This window comes from Lichenostomus cassidix, chromosome Z (assembly GCF_008360975.1).
Source record: "Lichenostomus cassidix isolate B80296 chromosome Z, HeHo_3.0, whole genome shotgun sequence".
NCBI lineage: Eukaryota > Metazoa > Chordata > Aves > Passeriformes > Meliphagidae > Lichenostomus > Lichenostomus cassidix.
Genome location: NC_139511.1, coordinates 41,089,837 through 41,113,885, shown reverse-complemented (window position 1 = coordinate 41,113,885; position 24,049 = coordinate 41,089,837). Strand labels below are relative to the sequence as shown.

The following is a 24,049-nucleotide window of genomic DNA, read 5'->3' as shown; positions in this document are numbered from 1 at the left end:
AGGCCTGGCCCGGCTCGATAGGCCGCGCCGGAGAGGAAGGGGGAGCAGCCCAATGTGGGATTTTCTCTTCTTCCCAGACGCTGCTGGCTGCTGGCTCCAGCCTCCGTGGCGCCACGATAAATTAAATCCAAGTGTGGTGCTACGGAGACAGCACAGGTGTATCGGAGCCGAGCGCGGTCTGTGCTCACGGCGAGGCCTTTGAGGCGGCGGCGCTGTCCCCGCCAGCCTTACCCCGGTGTCCTTCCCGCGGCACCAGCAGGGCCCGGCACGGCTGTCTCTGGGAAGCAGGTGCTTGGCCCGGCGTGCTGCTCAGGCTCCCCTCCATACCACAGAGAGCTCGGGGATCTCGGCCTTGGCGTGTCTCAGAGACAGGGAGCTGCCACTTAGCGCGGCTGTTCCTGCTGTGCGCCCTCACCTCGCTGCGCTTCCCAGAGCAGGCAGTAACCGCTCGGGGCGAGTCTCTGCAGGCATCTGCTCAGGCAGAGAGATCACGGTGGGTACGTTTACAAGGAGCTGGAGCCTGGGAAGAATAGCGGTTAGGAGCCACACGAGGCACCAAGCATTCACTCAGGGACCCGTTCTAAGACTATTTTCAGTGACAGGAACTATTCTGATCCAACACGCCCTGCAAATAATGTTTCACTGAGCCAGTGAAGAGAAAATAGAGCACGTAATTCATCACACCTGGCGTTTTCCACTAAGCAACATAAATGCTGGTGATGCCATGCTATTAGCATTATGTCAAAATGTAGAGAGACTCAGCCAGATATTTCTTGTTACTTAAACTGAAAAAAATAAATTAGGTAGATGAGAGGTAAGAAATAATTCCTGTACAAAGGTTTCTTTAAAAACCCACATAATTTCTATGGGAACACATAACTTTCACTTCAGAGCCTTCCACAGGACAGGACCAAAAAATGCAGCCATTGCAAGTAAAATCATAAATACAGAAAGCGTACAAGTATTCAGAAGCGTACTGCTGGTTACTCTGTGATGCATTTTTATATTTCAAAAACTCCTAATTAAAGCTGGGGCCTCTGAGCCCCCTGATCTAGTTGAAAATGTCCCTGCTTATGGCAGAGGGTGTTGGACTAGGTGGCCTTGACAGGCCCCTTCCAGCCCAAACTGTTCTATTGATCCTATGATCTTGCAATGTTTTAGGATATAAGTTATCAAGTTTCTCACCAGGATTTATAATTTTATAATATTCTATAAACAAAAAATATTTTATAGTACACAAGGGGAAAAAGCTCAAACAATTCAAGCCACTTGTGCAAATTTCAACTGAAACTATGGAGTCTGTTTTAGCTAAAAGTTCTCTGCATCAAACTGTTATCTAACTTAGCCAGCCTCTTGTCTCTTTTCAACAGACTTCTGTGTGTATCTTTGTTACCAGTATCTTCCCTTTTAGGAGTTTATCTTCTTGTTGTATTTTGTGGGGGAAGTTTTTATACATCAAGCAGATTTAAGATACTCTCCGGTTCCTTGAGGAACAACCCATTCTTCTCACTGCTGGGAGAAACTAGTTATGTTCCTAAAGTAATGATTTACATACTGAGATGAGGCCTTTCGGAACAAATTACTTGCATCAGACCACAGAATACATTAGTAAAGCAAATGATTGATTTTTCTTACTTCGGTAGGGAAAGGGAAAACTGCTAGAAGAATGGAGGAATACCTGTTCTTTTATGTAGTATTGAATCTATTTAAAGATGGTGCTTATTTCTATACCTTGCCTTTCTTATAAAAAGAACCTCAGGCATTTTCTGATATTATGCAACTATCCACTAATTCCACGGTGATTTTTCTCTAGTCATCCAAGTCACACAAGTCTCAATAGGAAATGTTCATTTCATGTTTATGAGATAATGACAAATCAATGAATTAGTGTGGATTAAATATTTTCTCTGGTATTAGCAATTTCACATACCAAATCTTATAAAAAGTTAACAACAATTAATTCAAGTGTAAAGTTCAAGTCAATGAATTTTACAAGATGCTATTACCAAGCATGGAGCAGTCACACAACTTCTAGAGGGCTCTAGAGGGATTATGCATTTTAACAATGATTTCTTAATGTTTTTCATCTTGATCCCTGTCCCTTAGGTTAGTGTTGTTCATACTGCAGTACTGGTATCAGTATCTTTTTAGGCTGGTGCAAAATACCTGTGAAGGAGTTCCAGATGAAGAAGCACTGCAGGGACAGGCACCACACATTCAGACTGGAAAGAGCTGATATTTTTCTTCAAGCAAATGCATGCGCCACTGGAAATGTTTCAGCAAGTGGCTACTACAACGAACAGGTGGAGTGCACTACTGATTACTCTTTTATCACTGTCTAGTGGTAAGGCTTTGGGAAAATACCATTGAGTTATATGAAATTAAATTACCTGAAGTATAAGCAGAGTCAACAAGAAAACAGATGCTGGGATTGGGGGTATTTCAAACCATTGAATTATAGTACCAGGACACAAAGTGGGGGGTTTTCTGTTTGCATGATTTTTTTGTTTGTTTGGGGGCTTTTGTTTTATTTTTTATTAACTGAGGGTGCATATTTGGTGGTGCTACCACCAAAAGCAAAACTTCCCCTCTGAATGCCATTTGATTAAGTCACAAGGTCAGATAACCCAAATTTGGAATTATTCCCTACCTTTATCTAAGCAGGCATCAACATGTGCTTTTTCATTCTGGGCTTCTTGCAGGGCCAAAGTATTAAGATACCACTCCCCACAGACAGCCTGTGTCTGTTACCTAATCCTTGTTTGCTCCCTGTGGCAAATTCCATCTATTTAGACATGGAGAAACAGACCAGTATGTTAGTTTAATACCCCAGGAAGTTGACTATGCCTTCTGTATATATTTTATTTTTACTTGACATAACCCACCTCATTAGCTTTACAGGTATGTTTAAACATCTTTAGATTTTCATCAAGTGCTACCAACGTGAAACATGAATGCAAGATGAAGAAAACTAAATACTTAAACATGAAACTTACATATCCCTATAAACTCCTGTGCTCTTTGATGTTTGAAAATTTATACCATTTCACACACTGGAGAAAGAAATGAGTTCCAAGTTATTATAATTTACCACACACACAAACACACATACACATGAACACACAGACACACACAGCTTTTAAGTGCACATGCTTTGGAGAGTGTTTCCCCAGTAGGCTCCACAGGCATAGAGGATTTCCTTTTCTAAATGTTAAATGACAGTTTTGATTTATAAATTAGTGTTCAAGGGATTGTACACTAAGGATGTCTCAGTTGCTGAATCATTTGGTATAGTCTTTCTGGTTTTGGAAAGAATTGTTGCAGTTAAGTTGTGTATTCTGTGGGTACTTCCTAAGAAGAAATGATTCAGATGCTACAGTTACTAGGTAGTGGGGGAAAAATTGTCATGTGTGTCCTTTATGAAGGTTAATCAGGTGCTCAAATATTTTTCCCCAAATAGGACTAATGACAAAGTATCTGCTTTGCATAGAGACACGTTCTAAATATCCTGTACATTGTGCGTGAAGGAGCAGACACTTGACACAGATGTACAAAATGTTTTTGCTCATAGGACGTGCATATTGGTTTTGCTTTTCTCAGAGGAATGCTGCAGAAAAATTATCTTGCTGAGATTAAGACTAATTTTAAAGCATAGAGAAGTGGTAATTATTGTGATAATAGCTGCAAGTTCCCCACACCCCTTTCTTAACGACTGTACTTGTCACCTATTGTCCTGCCTTCCCTACTCCACACAGTCCTAGCCACGCCCCCAGTTTTCCCTATTGGTTCCTGTACCCTAACCCCACGTGGCCCTGGCCACTCCCTCGGGTTTCCCCTATTGGTTCCTGTTCTCCTAACTCCGCCCCTGTACCTCCCCTGTGCCCAGAGGTCACTGGGCCTGTGTGCTGTCCCTGCCCCTCTCTGTTTCCCTATAAAACCCCTCACCCTCTGCCATCTTGCTGTCTATGCTCCACGTGTGTTTATGCTCCACATGTGGCTGTGCATGTGAGGCCTTCGCCCTCGAGGCATCTCTGCCTCGGGGAGGTCGTTGGCCTCTGCTGCACCATGTGAATAAACATCTTCCATGGACACAACGCATAGACCCTCCTCGCCTCCTTTATCACCGCCGGTTGTGGAAGCAGACGAACCAGAGCTAGCCTTATGGCTCCCCGGACGGTGAGAGCGCAGTGTCCAGCCCTGGGACAGAGGGTTTGGAGCACTGAGGCGCTGAACCAGGCTGGGTAGAGAAGCTCTAGGGTAAAGTCTGCTGTAACATCCTCCAAAACCACAACAGGTAATCATGAGCTACAGGCCCTAATCAAAGCCATAAACTCTGCATACTTGGAAAGCAAAAAACCCGAAGCTCCTTTAAATTTCTATGTTCTGTGCATACTTAAGGAATAATACCTTCTTACTTGTCAGGATTGTAGGATTATATCAAAGTAAAACAAAACAAAATCACCACCACCATCCCCCACCAAGCCAAAACAAAAAAAATCCACCACACCAAATCCTTAAATGAAAAATTCTTTGCAGGTACAAAGCATAATTCTAGGACTTGAAATGCCAAATTCTGGTTTTGTAAATTTAGCAAGTTTGCTACACTTACTCCTAGAAGAAATGCTATTACCAACAACAAAGTGACAACCTGGGAAAAATTTTAAATACACTACTGCATTAAAGCATGAAATCTTGGACTGATAATCACTGGCCTTTGGGATTATCTCTCTGTTACTATGGAAATTAAGGAACCAAAAGAGTTACTGTAATTATCTGAAAATTATTGCCCATACTGAAAAACCTGAAATGGTTTTATAAAGTAATGCCTGTTGAGTGTCTTACTTTGCCTTTTCTGCCTCAATTTGAAGATTCCTCTTTTCATTCTAGAACTGGTATATACAGATGCTATGTTTGTCATATCTCAAGAGGCCTCTTAAGATGGTCTCACAAAGGAAGAGAAATGCAAGAACAATTAAGTCCAGTATAGATCAATAGCAGGATGACAGCTATGATAGTCTTTGGAATAAATCTTTTATTCATCAATAAAACTATAGTTTACAGTAGTATTTTCTAAATAAATTATAGATCTTTTCTTTTGCAAGAAATAAAGCAAAATCAAAAATATTTCAAGGACAATATATGTACACAATGTAAGGCCTTGTTATAAATAACATTTTTATCTCCTTTTTACCAGCAGTGAAGGTGTCTTTAGAGGCTCATTTTCATATGGTATGTGCAGAGATGTGCCCTAACCCTCATATGACATCAGTTCCAATTTCCACTGATGTGGACCTAAGCGATTAGAACTGAGGGGGTCAAAAAAAAAGAAATTGATTTTATTCACCACTGTACTTATTTTTAAACAGGTGAAGCAGATAATAGATTTTGCTTGTTCATCGTTACAGAATGCATGCAAATGAAACTACTAGAGAACTGATAAGAAAATATCACTTTGAAGTGCAAAAAAGGTGATTGGCAATATTGTAGAAAGCAGCCTGAACACACAGTTCTTCACAGTTGAGCAAGCAACAGCAGATGACAACAGTGTGGAATGTTTCATGTCATTTTTGTCAAGTCCATCAATCCTTTTTAGGGTTCAAAGATCCTGACGCTTCTTAGAATAAGTTCCGTTGATTATTATTCTTTGACTATTAGGCTCAGCAAATTCCTCTTTCTTAAATGGGTGCAGAAAGTGCTCTTCATTAAACATGGTCACTTCTCTTAGTTTTACTCTTCACATATTCTTTGTTACTAGAAATACAGAAAGGACAAGTTAAGAGTTGTGTTTGCTTGTTGTTTTCTTACAGAATTAAAAACAGGTAATATCTTTCTTCTCCTAAAGAGGCTGCAGCACAATTTGGCAGTGATTCTCTTATGACCTTCACCCCTAATCAAAAACATTGGGTACAACAGCTACCCCTTATGCGTTTTACAGGCATTGCAGTACATTTGTATTACATGAACTGCAGCTACTTACAGTACTGCTGCAAAAATGCTGAACACTCTGGATTTCAGAGAAGACAGAACAGTCTGACAGCACTCAGCAATTCACAACAGCTTATTTTTATCTAGCAGAAATTACTGTGGCATTTATTACTTAAAAATGGCAGTCTTTTTTCATCATGAATGAAAGCGCTGTCAGCATCTGCATGATATTCTTTCCCCAGCTGAAAATCATACCTATCAAAAAACTTTCAGGCACAACTAATGCTCTAGACAATGTTGTAGTACTAATTCTACTTCACATACACCAAAATTACCTAATAATGTTAACGGATTAGAGTTTTCTACACTACCTTCATGTAATAGAAATAGTTGATCACTGCTTGGCATCCCTGTAGTTACAGATTAATTGAAAAGAAACTGTTCTTTGCTGAACATGTTATTATTACAAGTCAAACTAAGGATAAACTGACAGCTGAGGAGTATATTTCAGTAAATTGAATGCATCTCAGCTAATATATCCAAAATGGAGCAAGACACAAAATCAAAACAAAGGGATCTATAATGACCTTACTCTAAAAGCTTTTTAAATAACAATCCGAAGGTGTAAGGTTCCATTTATTAAACAGAGTTTTAAGGTCACCTTTACATTGTATTTTTTTATACAAACACTTAACTAACCTTTAAATAGTTTGACAACAGTCTAATCTTGATTATGAACAAAAAATCTCTGAAGGCATTTCTTAAGCTTGTCTTAGAGAAAAGATAACCACTATATTTACATCAATATTTAATTATGACTTCTAGCACTAGCCCTTGAACCTTAAGGAATGATATTTCAATATTGTTCTGTGACAACTTTTATACTTCCTACTGTATTGTGGACCAGTGTTAGAGTGTTCATAATCACTGATGCCAGTGAGCATAGCTCCAAATTCTTAGGGCCTGTTCTCTCTTTCAGGGACTGTGGTCTGGCAAGTAAAGTCTACTGCCATATTAGTGCCTGAATGTGCTAAGGCAGTAAAGTGCTTAGAAAATGCAGAATAATTTAATATGTGATCTTAAATTGTTGGACAAGGGAGTAAAATTGAAGTGGCATTCTAAAATTAATATGCTATAAAGCTAACAAGGACTTCTAGTTATTTTTTTTTGAATCAGTTTGGCAAAAAAAGTTGAAAAATGCTTGTACCAATAAACAAAATAATTTTATATGAAGCCAAGACAATTTTATCAAACTTTTCATTAGAACCATCTTGTTTCTGTCTGAAAGCTCAGATATGAATGACTGCAGATCCATTTCTAATATATATGGTGATCACACAGCTCAACATCTGACTATCTGCGCTTATTACTGCTTTTCACTAAGGAGGGTATTGGTATTGCTGATGCTGGTTTTATGCTATTCCAAAATGGAATTATGAATTATTCTTGTTCCCTTTCCTCTGATGCTTCCAAAGAATTTTGGTGATCAGAGGTGGAAAAAATTCCAATAAAATTTGCTTAACAGAGTTGGAGAAAATAGACCTGACAATAACTTGTAGCAACTACTAACTGTATGAGTCAATCACAGAAATACTGTTGATGGTACTAATGCCATTTTAAGCAGATGGGATTTTCAGATGTTCATAGTTAAGTCAGGTACAGTCTAGTACTGTGAGTATAATTCTGGAAAGAAATCCATCTATTTCAAGGTGCAGGACATGATCCTCAAGGCAACATTGTATCTACTGGACAACTTTTGGGGTTACATTGATAAACTTTTTTTTTTAAATGAAAACTGAGTTTGGCTGTAGCAATGTGGTCCAAAAGGATAAAAAAATGCACAAACAACACTACAGGATTCATTCCTATAATCACGGCCTGAGATGTCTCACACTGTGTATATAATGGATCGACAGTGTTTGAGCCTACTTGAGGCTTTTTTAGACCATTTTTGTGCTCCAGTTCTCTTTCCATGGATATGTTTTTGAGCTGATTGATTTCCTCTTATGGTGTTTTAAAAGCCCTGGGCATGAGAACACGTAGTTCAGTGATAAACGTGCTGGCATTTAGCACTTGGCTTACTCAGGCAATGTATTGCTTGTAATCTGAATTGGTACCTTTTTAATCTAATGGAGCACTTAATTCCCATGTCTGATTTTCATGCAACAATGACTGAAATGTTCCTTCTTACATAATGTTGCTTCTGCAAGAACACCTCTGCCAAGCTACATTCAAGTGCTCATTTATTTTTCACCTCCCACCAGCTTTCAGCTTTATGGGAGACATAGGCCTCTTTTTTCCTTTCTGGGATCATGCATGCATGGATACAAGGAAAACATAGATAAAAAGAGAGGAAAGGAGCAGTTAACCTTGCTGCATAAAACAAGCTGGTTTGCCCCTTTCAGCCTTAAACAAGAGTCTCTTTTGAGGAGAGTGCTTGATTTGCTCTACTGTGTGCACAAAACATTTTAAGGATTATTATGCTCTCAGGGGAAGGAAATGATGCCTGTAAGTGAGGAGGTCTTAATTCCTTTCTCATAATCCCAGAATTCAGCTTCTGTCTACCATGTCTTTCCACCAGTATCTTCAGAGGAAATGAGGCAGAGAAACAGAAGCTTCCGTAAAAAAAGCAACATAACAAAATGAGGTATTCCGTGCAATGTGACTGTACACCTTTTAGCTTGTTTTGACATGTATGCTGCCTGGGAATTGCTTTAATTTCAGCTGCACCTGCTAGTATTCCACAACAGCACCCTGAAGAAAACTGCACCCTGATTAGAATTTAATTGAAATTATGGGAGAGAGTATAGAGCAAGAGGAATACTGAAGAATAAGAAAAGTCAGACAGCTTTGACAGTTTCTAAAGAGGCATTTTATAGACCAATATTTGTAAATCTGGTTACCTATGCATCTACAGCAGCTTTGAAATGCAAAACTAATATTTAATATTATTTTAAGAATTAAAAATCCTATAATAAAATTGGCATTTGGAAATAAACTACACCATAATTTTAAATGTAATAGTATAATATATGCAATCCATCAGACACAAATCATAGCTACACTAACCAGGCTCTAAATACTCGGCTTGCTCATCACTACAGTTATGCCATTATTTTATTTTACTGAAGCCCTTATCAATCCATATCTTCAGTAGCAATGACTTTTAAATTATATATAATTTTTATGAACCATTCCTTTAACAATGAGAGGCAATGCTGTATTTCCATGTTAAAAACTCTGTATTACCCAAGAATCTTGCATTGCAGTTGCATATACAGAAGTATTCTGTAAGCAAAAAGAAATAATTAATGAAATCCTATAGGCAGGACATATATTTATTTATTTAAAATCCTATAGACAGGACATAAATATTTATTTAAATCCTATATTTACCTATGTTTGCCTATAAATTCTATATAATAATTTATCATAATCTATATTTTATCCTATAGATTTATCATCTGATTTATGATGTGGAGCACCACAATTGGAACAAACTTAAAAGTTTGTCACTGCTTTTGTCACACGCACACAACGTGCATGTCCTTGTTCTGTTGGAAGTGTATGGGAAATCAAGCCTGCTCAAAGTAAATCAATTAAAGAAATGCCTAAGCCTTACTACTCTGATTTTACTGACACTGTACTATAGTATATCAGCTATCTTTGTAAATAATTTCATGGGAAGGCCAAGAACACACAGTAGGATAATTTATAATTGCACACATTGCTTTTTCAGGAACAGAAACCTCAATCAAACAATTTGAAATTTCACTGCAGAACAAAAGGAGCAACATGATTTTTTACTTATTCCTTACTTTTTAAGTAAAATTTTCACTTTTAAGGCACTCCATAGTAACACTGGAGTAAACTCTTCAGGATCAGTTGCACTTGCTGACCAGAGATCACTGTTAAGAAACTTCTGCAAGATTGGACTTACATTTTTTACTAATTAAATGCCACAGAACACTGAGGTTCTGTTGTGTTCATTTAATACTTTTCTGCTCATATATCAGCTGACAATGCCTGAACTGATACCAATAAATAGGGCTTCAGGAGAATTTTAAAAAGATATAAAGTTTATTTCCAGAGGAAGAAGGAAACACTGTTTTAGTATCAAAGTGCTAAATAGAAGAAGAAAGAAAAAATAAACTTCTCTGTTTCTGCCTTATGTACAGGAAAACTATTTATCTCAGACAGTCTTTTGTTTTTAAGTGTCTGACCTATCATTGTATTGCATATACATAAAAGCAAGAAGCCTTTCATGTTTTAAAGTTACAAAGAGAAATGTCAAATTTACAAGTTTTTCTATATCTCCTATCATTCTGCCCTATTTAATTGATAATTAAAGTTACTTGTATGCATTAATCAGTATTGCAATTTTGTTACTAGAATAATTGGAAAAAATTTAGATTGATTTATACCTACTGCTCGCTGCAGATGATGCTTTGTCATATTCTAGTCATAAAAGCTAGATTTCTGAAGCTATTATCTGTGTTAAAAGCTTTGTTAGAAAATAAATCAATGTAACATCAAAGTAAACGTGGATTTGAGAATGTACCTAACAGTGCTGGTTATGAATGGCAGATGCACAGAATGCTAGCTTGAACTTGGTCCTTTTTTTTTCAGAATTAAGGAATTCTGGGCCCAGACTAGCACTCAGTTGTGAACCCAAGATGTCTCTGTACTTGTGTCCTGGATCTGTTACCAGGTACATTCTCAATTTTGACATCAGCAGCACAGTGTGAGTTTGCATGGAGTTCCCTTAATGTAACACCCCCAACCCAATACTTTTACCTGTAAGAGGAATTTTTTTTTTAACAACCTCAGTTTCACCTCCCCTTACTTGACTATCTGAATTTCCACACAAAAATGTTCAGAAAATACCATTTTAAGCTGCTCTTTATAGTAAATTAACACAATGTCATTTCATGACAAAGTTTTTTTTCCATTCATGAGACCAAAAATCCATAGCTCTTAATTTACTAGAGGACTAAAATTTGTCCAAGAAGTTGAGCATTTCAAAGCAGGACGCAAAGACATCAAAGGATTAGTGGTGACTGAAATTAAGCAAACTAAAGTATTTTTCTGTATAATATGCAGTGGGTAAGACTATAGCAGCTTACCTTGTGGTAGAAACACAGACAAGCACTATTAATCACAGAGTTGAAGGAAAATCTGAGAATGCCATTTAATCCTACATTTTTCTCCTTGTACTTTAAAGAGGGGATAATACATCTTATAACCTTTCCACCTGATGCAGACATCATTGATTTGCTTTATTTTTGAGACATACATTAGAAATTACTAGCCTATTCCTAGTGTTCTCAAAAACATGCATATTTTCCTTCTAATGTGCATTTGATCATCCTCCTATAAAAGCCAAATTGCCTTCTGCTCAGCACTGAAACTTTAGTATCATCAAGTTTTCCCAGCCACTGGCTAATTGTTGTTTCTAGGTCCACTGAAGGGTATTGGGGGCTATCAGGAAGTAACAGATTAGTAGACAAAGAGGCGTCCCGTTCCTCTTTCTTCCACAAACACCTCAGGATACCTACAAGGTACATGTGATTAACACTTCCACAACCATCTCAAAACTGTTAAGTAGGCATCAATACTGGGTGTGGGACATGAGAGAGAGTTCAGGGTAAGTAACTTCTCAAGATGAGTTTGCTTAAGAACCAACCTGTGTTTAGCTATGGTATCCAGCTTCCCAGCTGTCAGCTGTTGCATACCTAGCCAGTTCAGGTATGTGCCATTGCCTTGATTATTGAATTACAAGTTTGTTTTTTTCCGAGTGCAGAGAAAGATTGCTGCTAGGTCCAAAAAGCATCTGTGATTCTCTCCACTTACGACCTATTTATTCTGTGTATTTATATGATATCCAAAGCTGGATTTTAATTATTTTTCTGTTGATACTCATCAGTAGAAAACACATACACTTACTGCAGTCTCCCAGACATAATAGTAATGAATGTTCTACAAGCTGAAAACTAACTGGAGATAACCATCACACCTGAAACTCATACAGGCAGCTTTACAAAAGGTATTACCTATGCCTGTCACTGGATTTTCAGAACATCTACCATCCACCCTACAGACTTCAAACCTAAAAAGAAGTCTTTCACAGTGCTACGCAGTGTTATTGATAAATAAGATTGTTGCTTTATAAACTAAATTCAAAAGCTATCAACAAGAAATGGTTTCACTGTTTAAATGGGGCCAAGAGAGCCACAGAACAGCCCAAGTTGAAGGGAGCATAAGAGACCACCTAATCCAACCTTTTGCAGGAAAAGGAGTCTGGATGAGAATATTAAGCATTGCTTTGCCTTTGCATCTTGAAAACCTCCTGTGATGGGGAGTTTACGACATTCTTGGGCAGGTTGTTCCAGTGAATCATTATAAAATCATGTTCATTGTAAACCATTGTCCTTGAATCATTCTCATAGTAAAAACAGTTATTTCTTACATAGAGAGGTAACCTCCCTCACTACAACTTGAATCCAGTGCCCGTCGAGAAAAGGTGGGTCTCAATCCCCTTTGGTGTCATACTTTAAGTTCTGGAAAACTGTGATAAAGTTATCCTGAAAATTCTATGGGCTGAAAACACCTAACTTTTACAGTCTTTCCACAGAAGATAGGTTCTCCACACCTTTGACCTGGCTCATGGCATTAATTTGACCTTACTTCAGTCCCTGCACATATGTTTTGGAGCTGTGGGGGCCAGAGCTGGATGCAGTACATCATGTGCAGTCTGACAGGCGCTGATAAAGTGGGATGGTCACGTCTCTCTCTGTTAGCAGTGTCCTCACAGATGCAGCTCAGGATCCCCTTTGCCTCAGTAGCTGCAGCAGGGCACTGCTGGCAGGTTGTCTGTGTGTTGTCTGCCAGGACCCCCAGGCTCCTCTTGGCAATGCTGTTCTGTTCCACAACTCACAGGTCATAGCCTGGCTGGGCTCTTCAGCTGTGCCATCCCAGGAGCAGGACTCTGCTCTTGTCTTTGTTGGCCTTTACACAGCTCTTGTGGCCCAATCTTTCAGCCTGTCCAGGTCTGCAAAAGGTGTCTCTCCCTGCTGACATGTCCACCTGCACACCCAGCTTAGTGACACAGCAAACGTGGTGAGGGTGCTTTCAGTGCCATCGTCCAGATCATTCATGGAGATGTTACAACATGGAGCCCAGTGCTGATCCCTGGGGAGGACCACTTGTGACAGGCTGCCAGCCTCAGTAAAATACACTGATCATCTCTGAGATGATTCCTGCCCATCTCACACACCACCCATCCAGTTGCTATTTGACATTTGTCCAGGAGGAGGCTGTGGGAGACATGAGACATGCCAATTACTTTACTGAAGTCCAGGAAAGCAACATCCACTACTTTCTCCATGTTGACAGAAGACAGTACTTTGTTTTAGAAGAGTGATTAGGTTAGCCTGGCATGACTTGCCTTTGATAAATCTCTGCTGGATTTTCCCAGTCACTTGCTTCATTTAGTTGGTAATAATTCCTAGGAGGCTTGTTCCGCCACTTTCCCAGGGACTACAGTAAGGATACTGAGTCTCAAGTTTCTTGGGTCCTCTTTTGGGCCATTCTTAGAGACAGGTATGAGATGTGCCCTCTTTACTCATCAGGGATGCCCCCTGATCTTCATGAATTTTCAAAAATAAGGCAGTGCCCCTGCAACAGTGTCAGCCACTTCTGCTGATACCCTGGGGTATATTCTCTCCTGGACCTTGGACTTATGTGGGTTGAGCACTTGCAGGCCACTACTGGTGGGTCAATGTGTATGTTGTTGTAGCTACTTGATCCCAGGAGCTGTGGTCCAGATACTGGTGAAGAGGGAGGAAAGGAGGTATTGAGAGACTCTGTCTTGTCAGTATTATCAGTAACTCTTTTCCCTGCTTGGTCTAGTAATGGACATGTGTCTTCCCTGGGCTTCAATTTAACTTTTTATTTCTTCTTCTTGATAGCTCTGGCCAATTCTGGCCAATTCTGGATTTAGCTGAGCCTTGACCTTCATGTGTACAACCCTACATGCCCTAGCAAGGATCTTGTAGTCCCCAGTGGGTATCTGACCACCTTTCTATATGAGGGTATGCTTCTTTTTTGCTTTTAACAACACTCAAAAACTCATTGTTAAGCCTAGGTAGTCACTTGTTCTGCCTTGTTCCTTTCACTTAGTAGGCAATGGACTGTTATTGTGCTTCCAGTAGGATGTTATTTAAAAACTCCTAGCACTCACATGCTGCTTTGCTCTCCATGCACGCTTCCCATTAAATCCCTTGCATCTGGGCTCTGAGTATACTGAAGCTGGCTTGTCTAAAATCCAGGGCTTTCGTCCTACTACTGGTCTTTGGTATGCTCAGCAGGATCTTAAACCCACAATGTTGTTGTGATTGCTGCACCCAAGGCTATAATTTGAAGTTATGTTGTCTTTTCAGTTTGTGAGCAGTAAATCTAGTAATGCATTGTTCCTAGTCAACATGATCGGCACCTTTAGCAGGCTGCAGTGCTCATGCATTCCAGAAATCTCATGGACAATTTGTGCATTGCTGTACTGTTCTTCCAACAAATGCCTGGGTAATTGAAGTCATCCATGACAACCAGGTCATTTTGGCTCAATACTTGCTTGAAGAGACAAAATAAGGTTTTGTCAGTCTTGTCATCCTGGTTGGAAGGCCAGTAATATACACCATCATAACATAACATCATAACTCTCAGACTGCAGTTCCTCTTCTTGTTGCCCAGAATTCATGCTTTGGTGCACTTGAGGTGGTTGGACTTTGGATTTTTCCTTTTCAAAGTATTGGGAAGCATTCCCCACTACTCTAATACACCTACAGGCTCATCCATGCTTTGCTTATGAGCATGCAGGTGTCACAGCTCTGGATCCTACCCCCAAGTTAGTTAAAAGCATGGTTCATTAACTCAGCCAATCTGCTAGCAAGGTTAGGTTGTGTGTGATTAGTCATTGGTCCACTTCCCCTAACATGTCAGGATTTCTGAGTCCCTCTTTGTTCAACTTTATGATGTTGAACAGATGATTCAGGTCAACATTAGATTAGCAATGAGCCCAATTAATACAAGTCTTACAGGAATAGGTTGATTTAATGGGCTACTTGAGGTCACAGTTAACTAAGTCAATTCTGCATCTAATTGGCTGCTGGGACTTGCTGCTGTTTCATTTCGGTCGAGGCAGGACAGACATCAACTCCCCTAAGTGTACGGGACTATTAAATTAGTAGCTATTAACTGGGTATTATACATACTCAAGTGTTGCTGGGTAATAAGGAGAAAAGCATGAGTGGCACAGTCTACAGAAAAACTGGATGTGACAAATATGTTTCATCTCGATGTAAGATCAGATACAAACATGTTTTATCTCAACACAAGAAAATTCTTATCTGGACAAAAAAAAAAATCAATCACTGGAACAACTTCTGCAGGGAAGTGGCAGAGTTCCCATTGCTGGAGGTTTTTAAGCTGTGATGGAAAAGAGTGTTAGATAATCTTATGTAGGCTCCCTTTTCCACAAAATGTTGGACTGGGTGATCTCCTGATCTCCATCAGCCTACACTGTTTTATGGTTCTAAGATATTATGGATTTCTTAAGACGAAAATCAGGTAACCCTAGGGATAAGAAAAATAAAGAATGCATGAACTTTATCTAGAAAGGAAACAGCCTTGTCTCTGTGAAACATGTATTTGAAACATGAACAGACTTCCCTCTTTTGATTCTTCATCTCTGGTACAATTCTTGCCATGAAAGTCAAGGGAAATACTACTAGGATACTATCAAAATTGTTTATGATTTATGAAAATAAGCCTTTGGAAAAAATGCCATGCTTAACATACCGGCCTCCTGTATTTATACTTAGAATTTCAAAACAGCCTAGATGCACAAAACTTCACTCAACTGGAACTGGTGTTTGGTGCCTACTGCCTTTATGTCTGTAAGCTGTAGGTAGCAAAAGAACTTTTGAGACACAGGTGTTATGAAGTCCACAAAATATAGACTAGAGCTTATCTTTCAGCAGTCAGATAAACTGCTCACTAGGAACCAAAACAGCAAAGAAAAGATACATATTAATATATCAGCCACCACAATTGGACAACCCTTCAAAGCAGGACTTCACATTGAGCTCCACTTCATTGGCATCTAAGTCACTGATGTAAACACAGAACTTTCCTCTCTGAGAAAATTTAATTTCTACATTGTGGAGTATTCAATGTGAAGAGGAAAGATTTTGTTGTTGTTGTTTTGGATTTGGGGTTTTTATTCCTCCAATGGAAAACAAATAGGAAAAGCCTCCTACCATTAAAGAAAAACTGAAAGGTGTTTTCGCATACTTCATTATGAATGCAATAGTTAATAGGCATACAGATTCGTTACGAATTTGCTTTGTCAAATCATGGTTATGCAAACTTATGCATATGTTTCATATGAAAAATACCTCAACAAACCTCTGGATCTTGAAGTTAGGCAGGTATTTGAATCACTGACTGAACCTGAGTCAAAGGAATTACTGGTGAAAAAGCCCATCAGAAAAAGTCTGACAACTTACTAAGTAGACATCCAAAACTGAAGCATTATCATTTTCCATTTCCAGTGTGCTCTGTTCTGAAGTCAAATAGATGGCGCTGTCTCCCAGCGTGAATGTAGAACTCGAAGGTAACCCTTTACTGCAAAGAGAAGAGAGACTACAATCAACTAAAAATTGTATGTACAAAAAGCTCAGTCATAGCTGAAAATTTAAAAGCAAGTTTCTCTATTAAACATAAAATCTTCAAGTACTTGAAAAAAAGAAATGTAAATAAAGAAATATATATGTGTTGGCAATGTCTAGGTAATGGGAAGCTCATATTTTGACAAATGAACAGAAACCTCAGATTTTATTTTTGTATTTACTAAAATTTTATTGGAAAGTAATGCTATTCCTGAACTTCAGTATTTATTTAAGGAATGAAACTTTGTCACAGTAAATGTCACATAATTTCAAAATACATTATTTCCACATTACACGTGGCATAAATTTTGGCAATATTTCATAATTCAAAATGGGGAAAAAAAAAGACTAAGAGATTAGGTGCATTGTAACATTAGCAACATTTGACTTTTCCATGCAGACACAAATCCCTTGAATCCAAAAGTTCCGAAGCAAAAGTGGGAGAGCAAGAGTGTAATTAATTAATACACCTGTGGAAGGAAGTGATGTTTACAGAGCAGGGGCACTCTATAGCTTTATTAATGGACTGATTTTTGTTCTCTGCTTTTTGGAAATAATGTGAAACTGCAAATGCATATACATAGAAATCTTATTTTGTAACACACTTGGTCCACAAAGCTGAAACTCTCAAAGGTGATTTAATGGAGCCAGAGGTCCATTATCCCATGTCCTGCCTAGCTGCCAGAAATTAGGCTCCAGGCTGCCTTGAAAACTCAACTGTCAGTTGTGCAGAGACATATTTTAAAAGTTCTTACCTATTTACAGACAAGGTAAAAAGCAAAAAATCTGAATTACAACTTGGTATGAAAACAGAGTTACAGCCATCAGTCTAGATATGACTGATTTCCCCCTCTCTGCACTACTTTAAGTGTATTTCAGATGGGATATAACTTCAGAAAACTAGCGTGCAGAACATGCAAAAACTAGCATGTAAAGTTGAGATTCAAATGCTCAACAAAATTATGAATCAATGTTGTACTGGAGGAGAGCTTTACATTCACCACATTACAATGTTCCTTTTATTATATAATGTACTAGACATCTTTTCAAGAGCAAGACTATTTCGCTTGCACTTGGGTGACCCACATCCCACTGACTTAGCAGCACTATTCTCACACCTTTAACTTGAATTCTATTGAGCAGCATTAAAGAGTAAAAACAAAAGTCTTGTAATTAATCTCTTAACAGCAATACACATGCTGTCAGCAGGTGGTAACCAAAGTTCAAATTTCTGCAATAGCATCATCATAGTTGCATTTATTGCTAGTTTTAATGCAGACCAGATTTAATGAGACTGGTAAGGCAAAGAAAAATTGTGGTGGGAGGGGTGGCAGCGCAGGAGAGAACAAATGAAACCCTCACATACACAGACACAATGTCTTAGAAAGAATAATTCAGTGGAACAGAGTTTTAATATAGTTTGAACACTGTACTGAGTTCTCATCCTTAAATTTTAGGTTGAAAAAGAAAGAAAAGCCAAGAAAAAAAAAAACATATTTACAGATACTTTCTCCCATTCAGTAATGACCAGCCACAAGGAGAATGCTCAGCTGCGTTGCAGCTCTCCTGTGGCTAAAACATTCTACTTGATCTTGGTTCTTAATTAAGAAAAGTAAAAAAGAATCAAAACTAATTCCATCACTATAGAACTAGGAAAGCTTTGTTTTTCTTTAAGCAACAATTACATGTTGCTTCAATCATAGTCAAATTTTATTTCCCATGGGGATTCTCCCAGTGTCTCAGCGCATCTGTTCATAGCATTTAAGCTTTCAATTCTTTTTCCTCCACCCAACTGCTTGTTGTTGTGAAGCTTGCATGAATTTAATCTACTTTGAATCAGATTCAGACAAATTTGTCTAAGCTTCAGAAGCTAAGAGTAGTAGGTAGACAGACAGAACATTTAGACTTAGTGCACAAAAGTTTGTTTACATAGAACACCAGACTGGGAAAAGGGGTGCTTAATATTCCTTACAGCAAAAAAACCTATACCTACAAATACCTACCACTGGAAATAACAGCAAAAGATTTTACTTTTATTTTCTAAGCTCTCTTTGAAGAGGTTGTTTGACAAAATGTCAAGCCATGGGACACTTCACCTCAAAGTCTGGATGCTTCAAGAAGCTTGATGATATAAGACAAAAAACCCCACAACCCCTCAAAGCCTTCCAAAATTTCAAGTGGTCTCCACCAAGAAGCAGCAAAGGCAAACAAAAAGTTGGAAAGTATACAGATAAGAAGGAAGAAGAAAGATAAGGCAGAAGTCCACACTACATATACATCTTAGAGAAATGAGGTATAGAATGCATAAAGAGAAACAAGAATTAGACTTCATATAGATTTTTTTCCCTAGGCTCAGATGTATCAGAAGAATTCAACAGTCCCCCTTATAGAGCCCACAGTATCTTGCCATTGCACTAAAAAGAGAAGCCAAGTCCCTTTGCATCAAAGAATTTTGTTTGGGTTTGAGACTGGAAGCCATGACACCTGCTGAAAAATACGTTGGAAAGAGACATTCTATATTCTTGAAATATTTAAAACATGAATTTTAAAACATCTACAGTGTGAAACATTTTAAAATGTTTTAAAACAAGTTCCAGACATTTCCAGAAGCACCTGTAAAGGCATTGACTTCCTTCAGCTCTTTGCAATTCTAAAAGCAATGTCAAGTGAGACAAGAGTCATACTGCTTGGGACACTCAGATTTGTCATCTTTAATTTAATTTGTCAGTGCTTAATAGGCAAACTTTTCCTGGAAGGGGAAAAAAATCTGTTACCACTTCCGCTATAAAATAATCCCTAATATAATATGTATTACATTTCCTCAGATAAAACAAATAAACCCTTTCAAAGAAGTGGTTTTGTACTAAAAATTAAATTTTCTAGTGAAAAACAGACCCTTTAGATACTAAAATATCTCTGCACCAAATATAAACCTACTTGAGGAATGGAAAATATTTGAAAACTTTAATAGAAGCAATAAATTGTTAATTCTGTTCTTTTACTGAAGGAGTACTTGACATTGCTTATGACAAAAACACTTGACTGAGAAACAGCTTCACGGAACAGAAACCAGCTGTCTTTTGACAAACAAGAAAGCCTGTATTTGCTGAATAACATATGTCATATTTGTTTGGGTTTTTTTTTTTTTTTTTCCTTTTGTTTTTTAGGTCCAGTTATTTTTGTGCTGAAAAATATAGCCATTTCCCCCCTCCACTACTCTTTCATTCATACTGTTACTAATTCCTCTTCACACTGCCTGGATAGCACCTCAGGTTTCCTCTGCCTTTTCAGCTGAGGAATAAGTTGGTGAAAATAATCAGTTTGCAGACTGGAAAAACATTCCAAATAAGCTGTATGTTTATGACTGCTGCTCAGCTCTCTTTTTCACTTTAATCACAAGTCCTCAAATGCTGCTCCAAATTATCTACAAATTAGCTATGCTAGTTCTTATCTGTACAAAGACAGCTTTACAAAAACCCTTCCCACAAGACACAGCCTCAGGAGCTGGTTCCAGCACAGCAAGCTACCTCTGTCTGCTTAACCTCAGCAGCAGCAGTTTCTCCCTTTCTACCACAAATGCTGAGCACTCTCAAGGAGAGATGGTACTGATTGCCTTTCTTATGTTAAATGCCACTTGCCTCCCCTTGGGGAAGGATTACATTACTGGATAACAGAAACAGAGGGTAATTCTGAAGAAAAAACCCAACCCAAATAGAAAATACGGTGTGTGCTTTAAGATATCCAAAAGTATTACTGCTCTCTTTTTAATGAGGAAAATAACAGCATCTGTTTTCTAAGTGTTACTGGCACATGCTGCTCATTAGCACTAATAGGAGTCAAGGAACTGTACAAATATCACATTATTACTATGCACACAGGATTGTCCCCCTTTATTACCTTAAACCAGAAATTTCTGACAGGTTACAAGAAAATTCATGTACTCTCTACTTTGTGCTATTTTACTTTGAGGAAAAAGGAAAAAGCCTGAAGAAGAAAATACCAAACTGTAATTCCATTAAATAACAAAGCAGAATGTCATAGTTAATTACATATTTATCAATTGAAAGCAGGCTCATATTTGTAAACAAATCTTTAATTCAGACTTTGTTTCAAAGACTGCTCCAAGCTTTCTGTTTATCAGAGACACATGGTAAAATGATGAATCCCATATCACATAATTTTCTAATATTCCAAAAAAGAACTCAATCAAGAAAAAACTCAGATATCTATGATTCAGTGCATCATTGCAGCATGGGTTTTTTGGTGGTTTTATTTCACTGCGAGCTTTTCTCATGAGAGGACTGAAGTTCCCACAGTGAATCATAAAAACATAAAACTTTAGATAGATATATTATTTAGTGCCAAGAAGGAATGACCTCTCCGAACTGATGCCGCAAGCAGAAGTGGGTACAAAACAGCAGTGCCCGAAATCTTACGGAAATTAGTTCAATACTGAGCATGCTTAGCAGCTTTCTTAACTGCTAAGAGAAAGACACTAGCTATGACAGGGAAGATAAACCTCATGAATTATACATACTGAGATTATGACACACACCACCAATTAATGAGAATTAAGAACCACCACCAGGCCCTAGCTGAAAAGGGCACACCTAGACCAGCAATGATGTTAGTTGGTAAGCCCCCATGGCAGATCTCTTGGCTACAGCGTAAGATGCTTTGACAGAAGGTGTGGAGAGAACCACACATCTGTGAATGCTGGTACAAGGTCTGCTGTGTCAGAGAATGTGCCCTCTTGTACTGATGAAGTCAAAGCATGCATACCTGCACTGCAGAGAGTAATAATCTGATCTTGGAATATAAGGATGTGCATGCTAATACATGCAATATGTACTACATTAGAGGTTATTTTATTGACTGAATCACAACTGGAAAGTAAACGACTCTAGATATACAATCAAAGTGTAGACCTGCGAAAAACTTTATTTTAGAATTATTTTGGAGTATCTTTACAGGAAAGTATCATGGACTTACTCATAGGTTTTCTCTACAGTTAATTTATAGAGAATAAAGAAAATTTGAAGTGTTTTAACCCTGAACTCTTTATTCAGACAGCTCCACTGTTTTCTTTTCCTGACCGATACTGATACAAAGTTCTGCAGCTTTATTTGATGCTTAAAGCAAATAAAAACCTTCTGTAACTTTATTTCTATAAAAGAAAAACTTGGTAAAAGATCATTGAATATTGAAGTCCTATAGATAACTTTTAACAGAAGTTGAAGTGAACAAACTCTATTAATGCTTATTCATCAGTAGTTTTATTTCCTAGAGCTTGTGTAGAAACATTTTTGTCCTGTAATTAAAACTTCATCTTCATTACACCCCAAAACATACCTCATTCCAAATTTTTATAGCAAACCATTAGACATATGGAAGATGCCACATCAGTGATATTTATTTCAACCTAATGGAAGTGGAAGCTGTAAATATCACTTTCATCAAGTAATGCTGCAAGTAATTTTACTTTCTATGTAAGTGCAGTTGGCAAATATTTAACAGGAGGTAAAATCCTACTGCATCAAGATTGCTTTTCAAATAACTTGATCTTTCTGGGCAACATGCAGTTTACAGTAAAGAACTACATCTTGGTAAATGAGTGCATTTGTCAAGTTCATACACTGAGTAGTTCAGGATTCCAAGTTATTCCAAACAAGTTTCAAGATGCTTGAGTGTAGATGCTTGAGCTACCCTTCTTGATAAAACAGGCAAAGAAATGGCTCAGTACAACACACAGTAAAGGGATCTGCAAGCAGGCGAGGTGATACAGCATAGCACACTTCATGTGCACAAGAGAGCATACAGGCACACACAGAGACAATCTCCCAGCAAGACTTACTGGCTTAAGCATGGTATTGGACAGACATGGCTGAAGTATATTCAAGCCCAAATCACATTCAACCTAGCTCACTAGCATCTGCACCACTTTTCTTAAGACTTTCCGGTTTTTATCTTTCCCACATTAAATTCAAACAGTCTGTAATTGCACCCATGGATGAAGTTTCATAGAAATTCACTTCAGAAAATGGTTATTATGGAAGAATTTAAAGCAGACCATTCAGCACTATGCATTCAGAATAAAGAATTTTCTTAGTACATCACTATTTTCTGCAGCTCTTCTAAACTACAGCCAAGTTATGAGAAGTACTCCCTACCCTGACCTTACTGCAATTTGGTTTATGGTACAGACTAAGGCCTAAGCAAAGTTTAGATATCCAATTTATATTTGGAACATGAATAAAAATTCATATAACTTTTTTTTGTCATGTTTACGCTTTCTATTTTATGATACCCAATTACAATATGTATAATTACAAACAAATAAATGAAAAATCCCAAAGGCTTTTGGCACCCCTCCTTCACTGGGAAGGTTAAAGACTGAGTTACAGAGACACTTGCCCCATCTGCTACTTCTTTTGCAGAGCCCCCTTCTATTGAGCACATTATCAGACTTTTAGCAGAACAGTGGGGAATCCTCTAATACAGCCTTTACCTGCTAGAATAGAGCGTAGGTCGATCATGTTGACAATGCTCATCTACATTCAAGGAAGAAGAAGAAATTGTGGTTGCCAAGGAAGCTGCTTCAAACAGAGATGGAGTGCTTGGCACTAGATCTGGCTGGTGGTGTGAACCAAGTACTGCATATGCAGAAATAAAGAACAATGTCAAATTTCCTTTCAAATTGAACCAAGGAATCTTTATGCAAGTATATGAAGTCCCATAGTGCCCTCATCAGCTTCTTGAAGTTTCTTAATGTTTGAATTGACGATATGGTAATATTCATATGCCCATACCCACACTCTTTCATGTTACAGAGTGAATTTCAGCTGCTAACCAGTACATTTAGCAGAATACAGAGCAACTCCAAGGTAAAATATCAACCAGAGCTACGAGTCATGAATTCTTCTCAGTTCTGGGACTATTCTTGCGCTACCAGGGCTCATTTATCAGATGGGACTACGCAATTGGTTCTGCTTTCAACGTGGCTGCAGGCATGTTCTGAAAGGGGCAAAGTTGATATATTTTCAAAAAGACTCTGGGAACAATGAATGGAGCTTCAAAACACTTCATGTGACTTGCTTGTTTAGAAGTCAGTGAAAAGGATAACATTGGCTCTGGCCTTAATTCACTGCCTGGGCTAAATAATTTTTTTTAGGATGTCCTGAAACCCAAAAATTTAATGTTGTATTTTAAACTTTGATTCTGATTTCCTCCTGCTCCTGAAGGTCCATTTTGCTTAATATTATTAACTACTCTCTCCGTAAGAATAACCTGACTCTGATTTTGAGAGATCACCCATACTGGGAGATTTCTAATTTAGAACTTCTAGAGCTTGTACAAAATGCATTTGAAAACACTGTTTATGTTGTTGATTTGAAAGA

The 24,049-nt window shown here is 38.2% G+C and overlaps 1 protein-coding gene and 1 long non-coding RNA gene across 6 annotated transcripts in view; one reads left to right on the top strand and one right to left on the bottom strand.

Annotated features, from left to right (window-relative positions):
* The first annotated feature begins 10 nt into the window (after window positions 1-10).
* LOC146424758 (uncharacterized) lies at window positions 11-23,167 on the top strand. Of its 3 annotated transcripts, none has more exons than XR_014846683.1 (5): window positions 11-493; window positions 2,152-2,303; window positions 10,555-10,636; window positions 16,536-16,645; window positions 18,698-18,993. It is a non-coding gene; the product is annotated as an uncharacterized LOC146424758 (long non-coding RNA). The 3 variants fall into 3 exon arrangements; XR_014846682.1 differs by lacking the exon at window positions 18,698-18,993 and adding an exon at window positions 19,003-23,167 and having other exon boundaries at window positions 12-493; XR_014846681.1 differs by lacking the exon at window positions 18,698-18,993 and having other exon boundaries at window positions 16-493; window positions 16,536-16,669.
* PIP5K1B (phosphatidylinositol-4-phosphate 5-kinase type 1 beta) overlaps window positions 5,318-24,049 on the bottom strand; it is a 98,018-nt gene continuing 79,286 nt past the window's right edge. For 2 of the 3 annotated variants that reach the window (XM_085041893.1, XM_085041891.1), the window contains 3 exons: window positions 23,161-23,305; window positions 16,491-16,608; window positions 13,063-13,754 (listed from right to left, as the gene is read on the bottom strand). In XM_085041893.1, coding sequence (XP_084898019.1) covers window positions 13,692-13,754; window positions 16,491-16,608; window positions 23,161-23,305 — 326 coding nt within the window. In that variant the 3' untranslated portion in view covers window positions 13,063-13,691. Of the gene's footprint in view, window positions 5,752-13,062; window positions 13,755-16,490; window positions 16,609-23,160; window positions 23,306-24,049 lie in introns of those variants that run through there. The other variant, XM_085041894.1, reaches the window with a different exon arrangement.